Source organism: Mustela putorius, unplaced genomic scaffold, assembly GCF_011764305.1.
Source record: "Mustela putorius furo isolate JIRA1106 unplaced genomic scaffold, ASM1176430v1.1 tig00003898_pilon_pilon_pilon, whole genome shotgun sequence".
In the NCBI taxonomy this organism is placed as follows: domain Eukaryota; kingdom Metazoa; phylum Chordata; class Mammalia; order Carnivora; family Mustelidae; genus Mustela; species Mustela putorius.
The window spans coordinates 8,994,590-9,013,116 of record NW_025422047.1 but is presented as its reverse complement, the minus strand read 5'-3'; the positions used below and the strand labels follow the sequence as shown (position 1 = coordinate 9,013,116).

At 46.8% G+C, this 18,527-nt stretch overlaps 1 protein-coding gene across 1 annotated transcript in view; it reads left to right on the top strand.

Annotated features, from left to right (window-relative positions):
* VPS39 (VPS39 subunit of HOPS complex) overlaps nt 1-17,253 on the top strand; it is a 47,341-nt gene extending 30,088 nt beyond the window's left edge. The window contains exons 12-25 of the mRNA XM_004751184.3: nt 2,941-3,083; nt 8,398-8,541; nt 8,958-9,099; nt 9,240-9,326; nt 9,665-9,738; nt 10,094-10,192; nt 10,997-11,114; nt 11,614-11,742; nt 12,381-12,483; nt 12,730-12,775; nt 13,625-13,774; nt 13,938-14,072; nt 14,330-14,421; nt 15,184-17,253. Of these exons, the coding sequence (XP_004751241.1) occupies nt 2,941-3,083; nt 8,398-8,541; nt 8,958-9,099; nt 9,240-9,326; nt 9,665-9,738; nt 10,094-10,192; nt 10,997-11,114; nt 11,614-11,742; nt 12,381-12,483; nt 12,730-12,775; nt 13,625-13,774; nt 13,938-14,072; nt 14,330-14,421; nt 15,184-15,259 (1,538 nt within the window). The 3' untranslated portion in view covers nt 15,260-17,253. The remainder of the gene's footprint in view (nt 1-2,940; nt 3,084-8,397; nt 8,542-8,957; nt 9,100-9,239; nt 9,327-9,664; nt 9,739-10,093; nt 10,193-10,996; nt 11,115-11,613; nt 11,743-12,380; nt 12,484-12,729; nt 12,776-13,624; nt 13,775-13,937; nt 14,073-14,329; nt 14,422-15,183) is intronic.
* The last annotated feature ends 1,274 nt before the right edge of the window (nt 17,254-18,527 follow it).

The following is an 18,527-nucleotide window of genomic DNA, read 5'->3' as shown; positions in this document are numbered from 1 at the left end:
TCCTGATGCAGGGGTTACATCCCAGGACCCTGGGATAGTGACCTGAGCCCAAGGCAGACGCTTACCGCACTGAACCACCCAGGCATCTCAGTTTTTATATTTCTTGAAACCCATATTTAGGTCTTGAAATTGAGCCTTAGACTATTGAATTTGTTCAAATATTACATTCCTTATTTACTTAGTCAATAAAAATTTTATCAAGCTTCTACCATGCATTGGAGACTATTCTGGGTACCAAGTAGTGGGGTGTATATTCTGTTGGAGACGGGGCAGACAGCCAAATAAATGAGCAAATTTATAATATATTGGGACGTGGTAAGCTCTAAGAAAAATAAAGCAGGGAAATGGGGATAAGGAGTACTGAAGATAGGTATTAGGATTATAATTAAGATAAAATAGGGAAGGCATCTCTGAGAAGTTAGGGCCTAAAGGAGGCTATTTAATGAACCGGGTAGTTGTCTGGGCAGGTGCAGTGCAGGTAGAAGGAATGGCCGGTGGCAAGGTGGTGAGGTTGGAATACTGCCTAGTCTGTTCCAGGAGCAGCCAGATCCGTGTGGCTAGAGAAGAGTCAATCCCTACCCTTTGTTCTGCATAAGCAATTTAATCCCTTTGTGAATTGCCTGTCTCTCTGATTGAGAATTCAATGTGTGGCATAATCCTGGACTCAGTGAATATCAGCCCAAAGGCAAATCAGATAAGCGATGGCAGTGGCAGCTCTATCTTTGATCCTGGGCTTCGAGGATAAATAGGACATATTGTCTGTCCACAAGGCGCTTACATGAAAAACCACTCAGTGAAACATGGGAATAAATGTCTCCAGGATTGTGGAGAATTAAGTCAGGAGTCTGAAGAGGCAGTGACCAGGCTCTGGAAGACAGAAGAAAAAGCAGAGTGTAAAGGAAGGTGGGCGGGAGGAGACACCCAGTGGTGGCTGAGGGTCTGTAAGCCACAACCCAGTGTGATGGTGGTGGTGCTTGATAGATCGCATGGGAAAGAGATGTTGGGTCTGCATCCTAGAGGACCTTGAATGCTGCCAGGGAATTTGGACTTGGTATTGTAGGCTTCAGTTGACATCACAAGGTTTTAAGTAGAGTGATGTGATTAGAGCACACACCGTTGTGCGGGAAGCCGCCAAAGGGCAGCGGATGCGCTCCGGGTCCCCAGTGGTTATCTGTGTTCCTCAGACTGCACTTCTGTGTGGGAGCCACGCGGAATTGCCAACTACCCCATTCGGTTGCCGTTTCTTAGGAGTGTCTCTTTCACATTGTCTCAGGTTTTGAGGAACACAGTCTTCCTGGCTTGGGAGAAATACTGTGGTCAGACACCAGTTTCTTGGGGATGATGTGCGTTCTGGAGGCTTCAAGGCAAGGCTGGGTAGCATTTCTCTTCTGGTCTGCTTGTCTGGAGCTCAGTTCCTTCTAGAAGGACATGGCCTTCTCCTAGTCCCCCAACTTTTTGAATGAAAATAAAGTAATGTTAGGATGAAACATTAAAGTGTTAAAGGAAAAAAACCTTACTCTAGATCTAGCCTTGACTCTAGTTTTGTGTCTTTTTCATCCAAGCTTTTCCTACTTTGTACATCTCAGTGTAATTATAACAGTATTCGTTTTTATAGTTTTTTTTTTTTAAGATTTTATTTATTTATTTGACAGACAGAGATCACAAGTAGGCAGAGAGGCAGGCAGAGAGAGAGAGAGAGAGAGAGGGAAGCAGGCTTCCTGCGGAGCAGGGAGCCCGATGCGGGGCTCGATCCCAGGACCCTGAGATCATGACCCGAGCCGAAGGCAGCAGCCCAAACCACTGAGCCACCCAGGCGCCCCTATAGTTTTTATTACTTAAAATTGTTAGTGTTTTTCCATGTTGCTGTGTGCCCTTCATAATTAAAATTTGTAATGATTGCATTATTGTCTCTTAGTTGACGTAGACTATAGTTCTGCTGCTGAAGGAATTCCACATTGTTTCCAGAACTGCATTGTTACAAATAATATTCCTTATGTGACCTTCTCTTTCAGATGTGTCTTCCCCCTCCCATCTTTTAGACTGTTTCCTTAGGGTAAACTCCAAGAAGTGGGATTGGTGCGCCCAAGTGCTTTTCTCCTTATTGAAGTAGCAGTATTTTTTGCCTTGGCATTGTAAGAGTGATTCAGTTTCATAATATAGCAAGCCCTGGGTAGTATCATATAAACATTTTTCTACAGACTTTACTCTTTAATGTACTGCTCTAATTTTTAATGTAGCAGAACGTTTTCCCACTTACTTATATTATTTTCTTGTCAGTTGTTTATGTCTTTTGCCTCTTATCATAAGAAATCTTTTTTTTTCCAACTTACATTTTATATAATTAATTTATTAGCTTCTTGCCATGTATCCGGCAAATATATATGCCCTAGACCATTGTCTGGCTTTGTTTTAGTAATAGTAATTTGTTTTAGTAATATTCTTTTCTTTATATAGTTCTTTTATTTTTAAGGCTATTGATTATTCAACTTTAATGTCTTAGCAGTTTTTCCTTGGGGAATTTTTTCTTCTCCACTTTTAGAGAATTCATGAATTTTCCATTCCAATTCTGGATATGCATATGTGTGTATGTCTTGGAATATAGAGTCAAACCATTTTTGTAATGGTTTAGAGAAATATACATGTTATTAGTGCTCAAATTATAGAAATGTAGAGCTCATTGACTCTTTTTGAACTTGGAGTCATTTAATTAAAAGAATGAGTCTGAGGGTGCCTGGCTGGCTCAGTTGATAGAGTATGTGACCCTTGATCTCGGAGTTGTGAGTTGAAGCCTCATGTTCGGTATAGAGATTACTTAAAAAATAAAAAAGATCTTAAAAAAAATTAGTATGGAACTTACTTTGCTGTTATAATGGTGTTGTTTTATTTGATCCTTAAATTGCTGTGCTCCTTTCTGGGGAATCGTGTTTCCCTTCCATGTAGATCCTACCCATGTGATGGGCCTGTACCCGGACCTGCTGCCCACAGACTACAGGAAGCAGCTGCAGTACCCTAACCCACTGCCTGGGCTCTCAGGGGCTGAGTTGGAGAAGGCACACTTAGCTCTGATTGACTACCTGACACAGGTAGGTATGGTACAGGGGTGTATGGAAGAGTTCACCTGGGAGTTCCGATGCCTGCTTTTCTATGGCAGAGAAGGGTGGGCCTTCTCCGATTCCACAGGCATTCTGTAAATGAATACCTTAGAAGCTATGATGGCTGGGTGCATTTCTTTCTCCTTCATCTCCCTATTCAGTTATACCACTGATCTTTGATGCTAAATCTTGATAGTAGGAAATGTACCTGATTTCTGGCAAATTTACATGAAGCTCTCCTAGGAACTCAGAAGAAGAAATTTTAGTGGATAGAAAATAATCGGTTTTTTGAAACACTCTTTTGGAACATACATACTTGTGGGAAAATACATGCTCTATGCAGGAAACTGGGCAACAAAAAAGTTATATAGCAAAAGTTAAAAATAAATAAATAAATAAATAAATCTCCTGTAACCCTATCACCCAGAGAAAAGTAACCAACTTTATAGTGTTGTCCTTCTAGACCTTTGGAGGCATACCTCCTTTATTGTGCTTCACAGATGCTGCCTTTTTTTTTTTTTTAAACAAATTGAAGTGAGCAAGTCTTTTGGAATCATTTTCCCAACAGCATTTACTTAATTGGTGTCTTTGTCACATTTTGGTAATTCTCACATCATTTCAAGCTTTTTCATACTTAATTTATTTTTGTGATCTCTGATCTTTGATGTCACTATTGTAATTGTTTTGAGATGCCACCAGCTGTTCCCATATTAGATAGCAAATTTAATAAAATGTCTGTGTTCTGACTACTTTATCAGCTGGCTGTTCCCCTGCCTCGACTGCTCTTTGGGTTTCCCTACTCCCTGAGACACAATAATACTGAAATTAAGTCTGTTGATAACCCTACAATGGCTTCTAAGTGTTTCAAGTAAAAGGAAGAATCACTGTTTCTCACTTTATTTTTTTTTTTAAGATTTTATTCACTTATTTGACAGAGAGAGATCACAGGTAGGCAGAGAGGCAGGCAGAGAGAGAGGGGGAAGCAGGCTCCCCGCTGAGCAGAGAGCCTGATTCGGGGCTGGAGCCCAGGATCATGACCTGAGCTGAAGTCAGAAGCCTAACCCACTGAAATATGCAGGTGCCCCTGTTTCTCACTTTATTTTTTTTTTTTTTTTTTTTTTTAAAGATTTTATTTATTTATTTGACAGAGAGAAATCACAAGTAGATGGAGAGGCAGGCAGAGAGAGAGAGGGAGGGAAGCAGGCTCCCTGCCGAGCAGAGAGCCCGATGCGGGACTCGATCCCAGGACCCTGAGATCATGACCTGAGCCGAAGGCAGCGGCTTTAACCCACTGAGCCACCCAGGCGCCCCTGTTTCTCACTTTAAATCAAAAGTAAAGACAATTAAATTTAGTGAGGAAGACATGTCAAAAGCCAGGATAGGCCAAAATCTAGGCCTCTTGTGCCAAGTTGTGAATGCAAAGGAAAAATTCTTTTTTTTTTTTTTTTTTAAGATTTTATTTATTTATTTGACAGAGATCACAAGTAGGCAGAGAGGCAGGCAGAGAGAGAGAGAGGGTAAAGCAGGCTCCATGCTGAGCAGAGAGCCTGATGTGGGGGCTCGATCCCAGGACCTTGGGATCAAGACCTGAGCTGAAGGGAGAGGCTTTAACCCAATGAGCCACCCAGGCGCCCCAGCAAAGGAAAAATTCTTGAAGGAAATTAGAACTGCTACAGCAGTGAACATGAATAAGAAAGCAAAACAGCCTATTGCTGATTTGGAGACAGTTTTACTGGTTTGGATAAAAATCAAACCAGCCACAACACTCCCTTTCCTCAAAGCCTAATCCAGAGCAAGGCCCTAACTCTCTTCAAATCTGTGAAGGCTGAGAGGGGTGAGGAAGCTGCAGAGGAAAAGCTGGAAGCTAGCAGAGGTTGGTTCATAAGGTTTAAGAAGAAGGCATCTTCGTGACATAAAGTACAAGGTGAAGTGCTAAGTGCTGATGGAAAAGCTGCAGCAAGTTCTCCAGGAGATCTCGGTGAGATTGTTCATGAACGTGGCTCTACTCAACAACAGGTCTTCAGTATAGATGAAACAGCCTTCTATTGGATGGAAATGCCAACTAGGACTTTCATAGCCAGAGAGGGGAAGTCAGTGTGTGGGTTCAAAGCTTTTGAGGAGAGGCTGACTCTTCTTAGGGGCTAATGCCACTTGTGACTTAAAGTTGGAGCAATGCATTTTGAAAATTCTAGGGCCCTTAAGAATGACGCTACACACCAGCCCTGCCAGTGCTCTGTAAATGGAACAACAAAGCCCAGATGACAGCACGTCTGTTCATAACATAGTTTACTGAACATTTTAAGCCCCTGTTGAGACCTGCAGCTCAGAAAAAAAAGATTCCTTTCAAAATATGACTGCTCACTGGCAGTGCACGTGGTCACCCAAGGGCTCTAATGGAGATGTACAGTAAGATTAATGTTGTTTTCATACTAACACAGCATCTTTTCTGCAGCCCATAGATCAAGAAATAATTTTAACTTTCAAGTCTTCTTTATGAAATACATTTCATAAGCTTCTAGCAGCTATAGATAATGATTCCTCCATACCTGGGTAAAGTAAATTTAAAAAAAAATAAATAATCTGGAAAGGATTCATTATTCTACATCCTATTAAGAACACTCATGATTCATGGGAAGAGGTCAGAATATCAACATGAACAGGAATTTGGAAGAAGTTGATTCCAGCCCTCAAGGATGACTTTGAGGGGCTCAAGACTTCAGTGAAAGAAGTAACTGGGATGCGGTGGGAATAGCGAGAGAACTCGATGAGAAGTGGAGCCTGAAGACATGAGTGACTTGCTGCCAGCTCATGAAAAACTCATGGATGAGGAGTTGCTTCTTACAGAGGAACAAAGGAAGTGGTTTCTTGAGATGGAATCTACTCCTGGCCAAACTGTTGAAATGACAAAAAGGATTTAGAATACTCCTTAAACATAATTAGTAAAGCAGTGGCAGCGTTTGAGAGGATGGACTCCAGTTTTGAAAGAAGTTCCGTGGGTAAAATGCTATCAGCATCATATGCTACAGAGAAATCATTCATAAAAGGAAGAGTCCGTTGATGTGGCATACTTCATTGTTGTCTTATTTTAAGAAATTGCCACAGCCATCCCAGCCCTAAGTCACCAACACTGAGTCAGGACCCTCCACCAGCAAAAAGATTACAACTCACTGAAAGCTCAATGATGGTTGGCATTTTTTAGCAATAAGGCATTCTTAAATTAAGGTATATACATTATTTCATTAGATATAACACTACCATACTATGTAAGCATAGCTTTTGTACACACTGTGAAACCAAGAAATTAATTTGGCTAGCGTTATTGCGATACTTGCTTTATTGAAGTGTTCTGGAACCAAACCAAACAAGGTCTCTGTGGCATGCTTGGGTATGTAGTCATGAATTCAGTTTTTAAAAATTTATTGGGGCCCCTGGGTGGCACAGTCCATTGAGTAGATAGATGATGATTTTTTATTTCAGCTCAGGTCATGATCTTGGGGTCCTGATTTGAGCCTTGCGTTAGGCTCTGCACTCAGCAGGGAGTCTGTTGGAGGATTGTTTTTTCCCCTCTTCCTTTGCCCCTCCCCCTACTCACGTGCATGCGATCTCTTGATCTCTCTCTCTCAAATAAATAAGTCTTTTTAAAAAATAATAAAATTTATGGGGTTACTGTTGCCAATGGATATCAAACTGAAGTTCTCTAGCTTACTTTTTAAAAATTTAGCTGTATATTGAGAAATCCTTTCCCTGTCAATAAATACTCTTCTATAACATGGTTTTTTTTTTTTTTAGAGGGAGTATTTAGATGTATGTTTTCTTTTATAGTTTACTATTATGGAGAGATAAGTGAAATTCTCAAGTGAATAATAAAACTGTTAAAGACTGTTCACTCCAAACTTTTGTCACACTGGGCTATTACATATTCCCTGGGCACTTACCCAGAGTCAGAGAACTTAGTAAATTTTTTCCCTGTAAGTGTTCTGAAGACCTCTGTAAGGGGTCCCCTGGGCAGACACTGAGAAATACTGCTGGGAAATTGTAAGCCAGCTACCTGTCACCTGCTACTGGCTTGGTGAAGGTCCCACAGGTCTGGTCAGGCACACATAGCCTCAGCACTTCCTTGACCTTGTGCTCCAGTGGTACCCAGCTATGGCTGGCAGATGGCAGGGAGCACACAGACATGCCTCTGTCTGTACCAAGTGAGAAACATTCCTGGGGCAGAATGTCTCCTAAGCCTGTGGCACTGAGGAAAGCCCTCTATTGCCTGTGTCTTTGCTTTAGGACTCTGAGCACATGTTTTCCCTGGACACCTCTGCTGCCATTTGGAATGTCTCAGTTTAGCTGACTAGTCCTGTGCCAGAGAGATGGTAGAGCATACACAACAGAGGGCATTGCCAGACACTGTATAGTACAGACTGGATGATTCTATTTATATGAAGTTCTAGGATAGGTAAAAACTGATCTCTAGTGATAGAAATCAGATCTGTGGTGTCAGAGTGGGTGGGATTCTTTGAGAAGAGTCCAAGGGAACTTTCTGGGGTGATAGGAAACATTCTGTTCCTTGATGGGGGTCATGGTTACATGCATGTACATATGTGTCAAAATGGATTTCATGCTTTAAAAGGGTACATTTTATTGTATGTTACTTATACCTCAAGACAGTTGTTGGGTTTTTTTCTTTTTAATAAAAGAATATGGGGAGGCGCCTGGGTGGCTCAGTTGGTTAAGCAGCTGCCTTGGGCTCAGGTCATGATCCCAGGGTCCTGCGAGTCCCATATCGGGCTCCTTGCTCAGCAGGGAGCCTGCTTCTCCCTCTCCCTCTGCTTATGTGCACTCTCTCTCCCTCTCTCTCTGTCAAATAAATAAATGGAATCTTTAAAAAATAAATGAACAAAAGAACATGGGGATTGGAATTAGACCTAATTTGAAACTTGCCTCAGCTGCTTCTGAGAGATACAGTGTCTGTGCCATATCTTCTTCGCTTGTAAAGTGGGGATGACAGTAATGTCTGCATTTGTTGTAGGTTTACAGTAGGATGATGTAAAATTCTTGTCATAGTGCCTGGGATGTAGTAACTACCTGATAAATAATTGTTACTGGATCTGTGGCAATTTGGCATTCATCTGTCTTGATCCCCAAGAAAAATGATGTGCTAATGATTAGCACTAATGTGCTAATGATGTGCTAATGTGAGATCAGGGTGGATAGGCATGAGCTGTGTTGGCAGTATTTGGAATATTATGTGGTGGCCCAGGTGATAAGGATGATTGAGTCCTGGCCTTAACCCCACATTTTTGGGCCTTGGCAGAAAAGAAGCCAGTTGGTAAAGAAGCTGAATGACTCTGATCACCAGTCTAGCACCTCCCCACTTATGGAAGGCACACCTACCATCAAATCCAAGAAGAAGCTGTTGCAAATCATTGACACCACCCTGCTCAAGTGCTACCTCCATGTGAGTTCTCCAGGCGCTCGCTACCCGCAAGGCTCCGTCCCCAGAAGCTGGGAAAGGGCTACTTTGGGGGACCTGCCATCAATAAGAGTGGCATCTTGGATGATGGCAATCACCCAGCCTTGACCTGACACCTCTGAGCTTCTGGAAATTTAAAGGTTAAGGCAAGATAATTGCCCCAGAATTTGCAGTGGGCTGGTCTTCTCTGGTAAGACTGGGGTTGGTGCTACAGGGTGAACAGGGACAGTGTTTTCTCCCCCCCGCCCCCCCACTCCCCATAGTCCTAGAAAAGGGCAGTTGGCCTTCTCTGGCTTGTGTTCCATACATGGCCTTCCGGCCTGAAGCAGGCCTGGGCTGGGTGGGGTGTGGGGGTGTCCCTTCACGACGCGGTTGCCACAGAAGTCGTGCTTCCTCTGCAGACGAACGTGGCCCTGGTGGCCCCTCTGCTCCGCCTGGAGAACAACCACTGCCACATCGAGGAGAGCGAGCACGTGCTGAAGAAGGCGCATAAGTACAGCGAGCTGATCATCCTGTATGAGAAGAAGGGGCTCCACGAGAAAGGTGGCTGGAGTAGGGGATCAGTTCTGGGAGGGTGGTCTGTGGAGAGGGGAAACCCACTGAAGTACGGTGACTTTCCCATGGGCATGTATTTCCTGGAAGAGGCTAATGACTTTTTTGTTGGGCGGGGGCTTCCTGGCCAGCTCTGCAGGTGCTGGTAGACCAGTCCAAGAAAGCAAACTCGCCTCTGAAAGGCCATGAGAGGACAGTGCAGTATCTGCAGCATCTTGGTGAGGCCAACTTTTGAAAGGGAAGGGGGAAAGGATTGTGTTCAAATGGACCTGATCTCCCTCCATTTCTGATTCTGGTGGGTCAGGACTCTCCCTCCCTTATGCTCACCCATCTTTGTTTCTCCACTTGAGGTTAGAGTCCCCACCCCCCACCATGGTGGAACTGTGACAGCCCCTTAGCATGTAATCAGCCCAGTAGGGGCAAGTATCCCTGAGTGACTGGTGTTTGGACAGAACCATCTCTCCTGGAAAGTAAATTCAGGGGCAACCTTTGCACCTGCCTTTGCAGTCCTATGGTCAGGGTGGGCCTCACCTGCCAACCAATCTTTTCCCTCCAGGTACTGAAAACCTGCATTTGATTTTTTCCTACTCTGTATGGGTGCTGCGAGACTTCCCAGAGGATGGCCTGAAGGTAAATCACAGGGATCTCTTGGATTTATCTAGTACCACATTGGGTCCTAATTCTACTTAGGCAGTGGTGGCTGGAGGTGGGGGGTGGATTCATGTAGTTTCTCTGGCATTCAGAGGAGTAGCCTGGGAAATAGGAGACAACGGTGTAATGTAGCGGAGAGAGACTTCCACAGACGTCGGGAGACCAGTGCCTGCGACCTAGCGTGTCACACGAGATGGCACACAGGTGCCATTTGGTAGCCCCTTCCCCCTTCAGAAGTCCACCTGAGCCTCCACTGTGTCCGTGTGTTCCATGTGTGGTTGGCAGCATTGCAGTCAAATGGCTCTGCTTCTGGAACCCGGGTTTGTTCCCACAGATCTTTACCGAAGACCTTCCGGAGGTAGAGTCTCTGCCACGGGACCGGGTGCTTGGCTTCTTGGTGGAGAATTTTAAGGGTCTGGCTATTCCTTATCTGGTAAGATCTTTTTTTTAGTCTGAACTAAAAACCTTTAAATGTGGGATCCAGGACCACGTGGGGAAATTGGGCAGTTCAATACTGGGCAATTCAGATTGGGGTTTATGTCACCTGGGAACTGGTAGAAATTTAAGGAAGATTATTTCTACCTCCTCTGAAGAAAGATCTTGGTAGATCAAGCTGGAAATGTTACTTTTGATGAATGCCTTCTAAATCTAGATAGAGTACAGAGGGATAGAAGAGAATGGCGTTGGAGAAAAACATCTCATACAAAGCCATGTTTGTATGGCCATTGATTCAGCCAGGGCCACAGGGCAACCAAATTGGTTTTAGGTAGCAGAATGCAAGTATGTAACTGTAACTGCATGGGCAGATGTGAGAGTTTAGAGGATTATGGTACAAAGTTAATAAAGGAGCTTAGACTACAAATCAAGAAAATAATCCTTGGCGCACCTGGGTGGCTCAGTCAGTTAAGCATCTGCCTTCAGCTCAAGTCATGATCCAGGGTTCTGTGGGCTCCCTGCTCAGTGGGGAGTCTGCTTCCCCTTTCCTCCCTGCCCCTCAACCCCTCTTATGTTCTCTCTCTCAAATAAATAAATAAAATCTTTTAAAAACAGAAAAGAAAACAATCCCTAATGTTTCTGGGTTGTAGTCCAAAATTTCCTGGTGGTTTTAAAAGAGCTATCACTTCATGAGGAGACCATCTGGATGGGACCTGTTGGGCCTTAAAAATGTGAGGGAGACAGGGAGACAGAGCTGGATCACAGCATAGAGGGTACCAGGTAGACCCATGTCTTGCCTCAGGAACATGTCATCCACGTTTGGGAGGAGACAGGCTCTCGGTTCCACAACTGCCTGATCCAGCTGTACTGTGAGAAGGTGCAAGGTCTGATGAAGGAATATCTCCTGTCCTTCCCTGCAGGTACCAGTTCTTGTAGAAAGCCAAGTGGCCCTGGGCCTTAGAGGTGACCTGGGACCCGAGGGTGCCATGTGGCATAGGGAAGCAGAACTTACTCTCCTCTGCGGGGCCCAGGTGGGTGGGAAGTTCCTCAGAGGCACCAGGGCAGCTAAATGAGCCAGCACAGGAGACCCAAGAGCTCTTGTCTGGATCTGGGGATCTCTGAGCATCGCCCCTAGGGGAGGGGGAAGGAACAGATTTGTCTGTAAGATGGCAGCTGTGCTGATAAGAAACAGGTTTGCTTACAGGAGCATTTGTGCAGCTTGTTTTTTTGTATCTCAAGCCGATATTTTGGGGGTCATGCAGAGACCATAAACTAAGAAAAGTACAGCTGGAGCCCACTTTGGGGGCCCTTTCTGATCACCGTGGTGATATCATGAACCCCATCCCTTTCGTTTCTCTTGATGACCCCATATTGCCGTCCAGCAGCAGCCTTTCATACTGAGCTTGGTTTCCTTTCAAGGCAAAACTCCAGTCCCTGCTGGAGAGGAAGAGGGTGAGCTGGGAGAATACCGACGAAAACTCCTTATGTTCTTGGAAATTTCGGGCTACTATGATCCAGGCCGGCTCATCTGTGACTTTCCTTTTGATGGTAAGTGTCTGGCTCATGGCCAGAAGCCACTTCAGCAGAAGGTAATGCAAAAACTCATCCTATTCCTTTCCCCAGTTCCCTACTCTTCCCACAAGTTAGGGCTGGAGAAAGCCCCGTGTTTCAGGCCCGGGCTGCAGTTCTGTGCCATCTGAAGACTCGCTTCTGTACCATGCATGAGAAGAGTCTCTTTTGGGTGTGAACCACTTGGCAGTTGCTGGCCAGGTTGAGACCTGTTTCGTGCATCAGCACATGTTCTTGGGCAAGTTCATTATTTAGCAATATTTGTAATCTGGCATTGTTTGTCTGAAAAAGACACACATTTGTGTGATGGATGAGCTCCAGGAGAGCAGAGACCAAATTCTTTCCTTAGCGGGAGTGCTTGGCACCTTGTGGGTGCTTTTTATGCACTTGGTCTTTGGATGAGAGTTCTTAGCCAGTTTAGAAGTGATCACAAAAAAGATAGGATAAAGTACTTTCTAAAATAGCTCCCTTCGCCCATTTCTAATTTTAGCAGTTTTCTCCTTGAAAAAAACCCTAAGTAATACAGATACTTTCACGCAGTTGTGTAACAGCTTAGCTTCCCGGCCTGTGCTTACGCAGTGGTGGTGAAGGTTACTCACGTTCCTTCCTCCTCCCAGGTCTCTTAGAAGAGCGGGCACTGCTGCTGGGCCGCATGGGGAAGCACGAGCAAGCGCTCTTCATCTACGTGCACATCCTGAAGGACACAAAGATGGCCGAGGAGTACGTTCCCCGCCCCTTCCCGCCCCCCCACCTCACCACCATCACACTGCCCAGTGAGACCAGTGAGACCGACAGCAGGCCCCGAAGAGGGAGGAGAGGCCGGAGAGCAAGCGGCCTCCCCTCCATTCTGCCTCCCTTGCTGGCCCCCAGTTGTGGCACCATCGTGAGGCTGCTCCCGCAGGCTGAATCCATGACCTCTCTCCATGAGGCTGCTCTGGCCTCGTCTCACCACTTTCTCCCTTTCAGGTACTGCCACAAGCATTATGACCAAAACAGAAATGGCAACAAAGATGTAAGTAGTGACACTGGCCCCAGGGAGCATGTGCGCTTTCCACTGCCCCTCGCAGCACAGCCTACCCCCTCGGGGGCGGTCACAGGGGACACTGGTAGGAGTGGCTGAGGTCCCTGATTCTGTACCTGTGTATTGAGGAGAGGCAGGATAACCGTACATCCTGGTTTGCTCGGGATGGTTCTGGCTTACTGTGGTGGTTAGTAGCATCCCTAACCCCTGCAGTTTCGGAAGAGTCCCAGCTTGTATAATAAGGCCCGACAGTTGCGAGGAGGTGCACTTTTGTGCTCTGTCTAGAATGCACATGGATTTGTCCGTGTCTGGACACACTTTTGACTCTCATGCCTGGGGCATGGGGATAACTGGAATCTAGGCAGTAGAGGCTGGAGTCACTGCTAAGCAGTGCACAGGCCACCCTCAAAGAAGAATTAGCCAGCCCGGAGTGTTGAGTACTGTGTTACTGGCCCCAGTAGGAAAGATGGTGTCTCATTTCAGGTTAAGCCTCGTCTACCAAGATGGGATAGGGTCACAGCCTCAAAGCCAGATTCCTGGGAGGGATCTTTTTGAGTCATTTTGTAGTGTTGGTGTTTTGTCAGTAGTATGATGCTTAATAAATGCAAGGCATTTGGGGGTGGTTTTTTTCTTTCTCTCATGAAAAACAGTCCTTAATTTTTTTATCTCTTCAGTTGACTGACTTTACCAAGAGTTTTTAAAATGTGACAAATGATGAATTTTATGTGCTCCAGGGCAGCTCTTACTAGAGCCCAACCCCTCTTATTTTTAGGTGTGGTCATGCTGGGGGGTTCTGGAAGGCTTACCACCAGCCTGATGTATGTGACTTGTGTGAGACAGGTGTATCTGTCCCTGCTCCGGATGTACCTGTCGCCCCCCAGTGTGCACTGCCTGGGACCAATCAAGCTGGAATTGCTGGAGCCACAGGCCAACCTCCAGGCAGCCCTGCAAGTCCTCGAGCTGCACCACAGCAAGCTGGACACCACCAAGGTCAGGAGCTCTTCTGGGGAGATGAGAGGCACTTAGGGGCACACTCAAGAGAGGACAGGACAGAGAAAGGGACTGAGGTTGGAGAGCTGTGTGGCTTCAGACTTCTCCTCAGGCTCACTTTTGTTCTGTCTCACCCCGTTCCCATCTCTGTTCCTGTCCCTAGGCCATCAACCTTCTACCAGCAAACACTCAGATTAACGATATACGCATCTTTCTGGAAAAGGTCTTGGAAGAAAATGCACAAAAAAAACGGTTCAATCAAGTGCTCAAGAACCTTCTCCATGCAGAATTTCTGAGGGTATGAACCTTCCAGACTCTAGGGGGGGTTGTACTTCTTTAGTATGAGACAGTTACCACATATTCCCCAGAGACAAAAGCAGAGCTTTGTGTTCCTTTAATGCTGTAGCCCAAACTGATGATATAAGCAACTTGACAGTTGCTTGCAAGTGTTTCCATTAGAGGCGTCTGTGGGGTTTGGGGATGAGGCAGCTCTAGCCTCTGCCTTCAGTTCTGTGTTCTGGACGCTGGGGCTTCTGTCCCACTCTCCTCTCATAGGTCCAGGAAGAGCGGATTTTACATCAGCAGGTGAAGTGCATCATCACGGAGGAGAAGGTCTGCATGGTGTGTAAGAAGAAGATTGGGAATAGGTGAGCCTCCTGCACGGCTGTGTGTGGGTCCCACGCAGGATGGATTTCTGCCCTTAGCTGATGGGGAAAGTATGGCTCTTGGCTGTCTCAGCCACTGTTACTTCTTGAGCATCCAGAGAGCCGTCCTGTTGTGTGTTGCGGGTTAGCTTTGGAGATTTAAAGATTTACAGCATATGGCACGGGGCTCTTCACTTCGTGCCTGTAGAGCCCTTCCCTTCTGGCACCTAGACCTTGTGATGTAACCAGTGGGTGTGTATGAGTCGTATGTGGGTGAAAGTTCTTATCTTTTGGGATGTGCCTGTGAAGGAAGAAAAAGATCTTTCCATCTGCTGCCTCATGACTTGAGTAAAATCCTGGGCCGGCATCATTCTGTTTGGAGCATATACTCCGGTCTGTCTCCTCGCTTGCAAAAGCAGGGCACTTTGTCCCTTTTCTTACATGAGTGGAAGAATCCTTTTCTTTTAAAAGACCTAACCTGCTGTCTGTTGTTTGAAGTCGTCTAAAACTTGCTCTGATGAGCAGAACCATCTCCATCTTCCATGTATATCACAGTGATGACTTAAGAAGAAGCATTTCCATGCCTTCAGACTGCATGGAGCTTGTGCTCTGTTTGTTATTTGACAGAGATGGTGGCTGTGTAAACTCAGAAGACCCTAGGTGTGTGCCTTCCCTTGTGGTTAGGGTGGGTCGCTTTTGGGAGGGCCCCTGAGTAAGGCGCCTTTTTCAGAAGTCTTCTCTCCTGAGCCATTTTCCTTTCTACAGTGCATTTGCAAGATACCCCAACGGAGTGGTCGTGCACTACTTCTGTTCCAAAGAGGTCAACCCGGCTGACACCTGAGCCCAGCATGCCAGGGACTCTTCATATGGACAGTCGGCTATTCCAGAGTGGGGAAGGAGCACCGGCCTTAGGAATGGGGGGGCTGTTTCCACCACCAGCTGTCTCCCCATTTGGACACTCCTGGCTGCCTTGAGCCGTGGAATATCTCTGAATTTAATCAGACTTGCGGTCTGGTGTTACCAGCTTTTTGATAGAAAAAGAGATTAGCTACACCTTAAATACCATTTGTGTTGCAGGCAGTTTCCGAGAATTTACTACCCGCTTGGACGGGAGGAGGTGGGGAAGGGCATTGTCCTGCCTTTGCACACTAATCACCTGAACAAAGAAAGTGTCTCAAGTGTCGGTAACCGCGAGATTGTTTATGCAGTTTTCAATGAAGACACATGCAGGCCTTGGCTCTGAGCCCCCTGCGCAGTGGCCTGGCACCTGGGAGGAGAGCCGTCCTAGAGCTCCTCTCACCACGCCGGCCGGCCCTGGCTCTCTAGGTGATGACAGTCATTTCTCCATAGTCACCACGACCCCTGTCCCCTGAGTCCTGCCCACTCGTCATGTCCTGTTCAGTCTCCCTTTCGTCCTCACTGTTGATTTTCTTCCTCAGTCTCTCCCTTCACTGCCCACCCCCCACGCTTTGTCTCCCATTTTCCCCACATCAGGAATAGTTGACATATAAACAAGGTAAAATGAGAGGTGAGGGGAAGTCTCGATTTCCAGGATACGCTGATAACTGATGGTCAGGTGTGTTGTAAATAGGTCCTTGGACTGAGAGCTCTATGTCTGGAAGCTTAGGAGAGCATCGTCCTCAGTCCCCCAGGGCGAGTGTGATGGTGGCTCTTAAGGACGGCTATACGACCTCTGAGGCAGACCCATGCAGACGCACCTGCTCCTGGGCAGGGTGGCTTGGTCTCTGTGAGCACAGTGCTTTATGCTTTGGCATCTTTCCCTTCACAGCTAGTGTCATCTGCTCATCTCACAGTTGGCCTGGCTGTCCTTCTCCAGCTTCATTTTGTAGGGGTTGGAGGACTGCGCCGGCCTTTTGTAGGTAGGTGGGTCTCTGTCACACATAGGAGCGATCAGATCAGGAGATGACAGGGACGGGAGGTGGGTGTGCTCGTGAGGTGTGTGGCTATGGCTAACAGTGGGAGGTGGCCGTGGCTGCAGCACATGGGTTTATGAAGGAACTCATTGCCAGATCCCTGGAGCACTTGTAAGGGGCAGAGAATACCCCTCCCTGCCCAGGCACTTTAGGCACCCAGGAGGAGTGTCCAGAATGACAGGCAGAAGACCTATAGGAGCACAGGCCCTGCCCCCTGTCCTCCCTGGGGTTTTGCAGACTCAGTCTTGATGCTGCTGTTTCTAATGGTGGGAAGGATGGGTGATGGTGCCCGGCCCTCACAGTGTTTTTGGTTCCTGGCCTTGACAGGCCATGGTTCTTCTTAAACCGCAGCACCACGCCATGTGGGGGATGTGTTGGAGGCTGCGTGGGGGGTGTTGTCAACTTGGCTTCTCCCAGGCACGGAGAGTCTGAAGTACAGAGCGCATGCCCTCAGCATCACTCATGCAGGCAGGGACTCTGCTCAGGTTTGGAAGGCAGAGCAATGCTTCGGAAGAGCCATGTCCCACCTGGCCATACCAACCAATGAGAAGCCATGCTGCCCTTGGACCTGTTGGCACCAGCTGGAAGGAGATTCTGCTGGAAGCAGCACAAAAGTCATCAGGCCAACCCTCCCTCTGTGTCGCGGAAACCCGCCCCACCCCACCAGCCCTGTCTCCCTGGCTTGCTATGTTTGTATCTTCCACCCTCACGACTTGTGTGGCACATCTGTTTGAAGCAATAGAATAAAGAATGTGTGTTTTCCTCCTTCTGGAATACATAACCCCATTTTCCCAAACTCTGTTCTTCCTTCCCTCTGTTTGCCCTCTGTGGAGGTATGAAGGTGAGAGACAAAAGCTCTGTAATGACTCATGAAGATCTCATAATAAATGTCATAAAGTAATACACCAGCCTATTTGAGTCTCTCCCCACCCTTTTCTGTGAAGTTTGATGGAAATAACAATGAGGAGAGAGCGATGCTAAGAATTGATAAGAATAAGCCAATTAACGATAAAGAAGTCAGAATGACACCTCTGTTCTCTATGTCTTGATCTGTGCCATTCAGCACAGCTAGTGTAACTGGCTGCCCATGTGGGACAGTGCAGACATGGAACATCTCCAGCCTCACCAGATTCTGGGGGACACGCCACCGCCAACTAGTCCCAACTCTTCCCCCCTGCACTTCACATATGACGGCCTCCTGCCTCTTCCTGTAGCTCCTATGGACTGGGAGAGTCATGAAAGTTATGGAATTGGTGGGATTGAAGGACCCAAGTATGTTTGAGAAGGTTGGTCTATTTTGGCCAGCACCAGAAAGGCAGTCTAGTCCTTCTGTGTCCCCCTCTTTAGCCATCTGTGGTCATCCTGAGTTTTCTTCGGAGGCACAGGGCATGTGACTTCCAGGAGACGGTATCGTACAGTGCAGAGCTTGGGATGCCAGATGGCTGTGTGTGCCACAGCCAAGTCCGTGCTCCCACTCAGGCCCCTCCAGTGTGGAGCCTGCACACACTGTGTGAGGGTAACACCAGCGCGCTGGCACTTCGGCATCTCTCAGACCCCGGCACAGGTCTTGGCTCTGTGTTCCAAGTTAAGCAGAAATAGGCCCTCCCCTTGGGGCCCGGCCAGTGGCAGTCACCCTCTTCTTTTCTAGAAGGTTCTCCTCTCAACGTGCGGACAGAGTTCATTCTGGACTTGAATCACCTCTTTTTTTGGATGTTGTTTTTCTATAGTCTCCACCTCAGGCCTGGGGGAGGAGAGCAGAGATGACTAAGTCTTGGTTGACGAACAGAAATTATCTCCCAACAGCTCACTGCCCCAGAGATCTTTTCTCTGGAAACTGCCTTTCTCGGCCATCCAGACCACTGTGGTTCACAGACGGTCACGTACCATCTCTAGCCTAAGGCTTACAATGATCAAAAGAGGACTCTCTAAAGCCTTATCTCCAGTAGCATAAGGAGAGGCAGGCCCGCATTTTAGCTGTCCATATTGATACCGCCTGATGATATCCCTACTTGTTTACCTGGACCATCCAGGCACATCCCCCATCCAGGAAGAGGGCCCCAGGCAAAAGTGACACAGAGTCATGAGGCTGTGAATTTCCTCAGGATACAGATGGATCCTCCTCCCCTTTGGCTGCAAGGCCTAGGGTTAAGTCTGACACACAGCAGACTGTCAGTG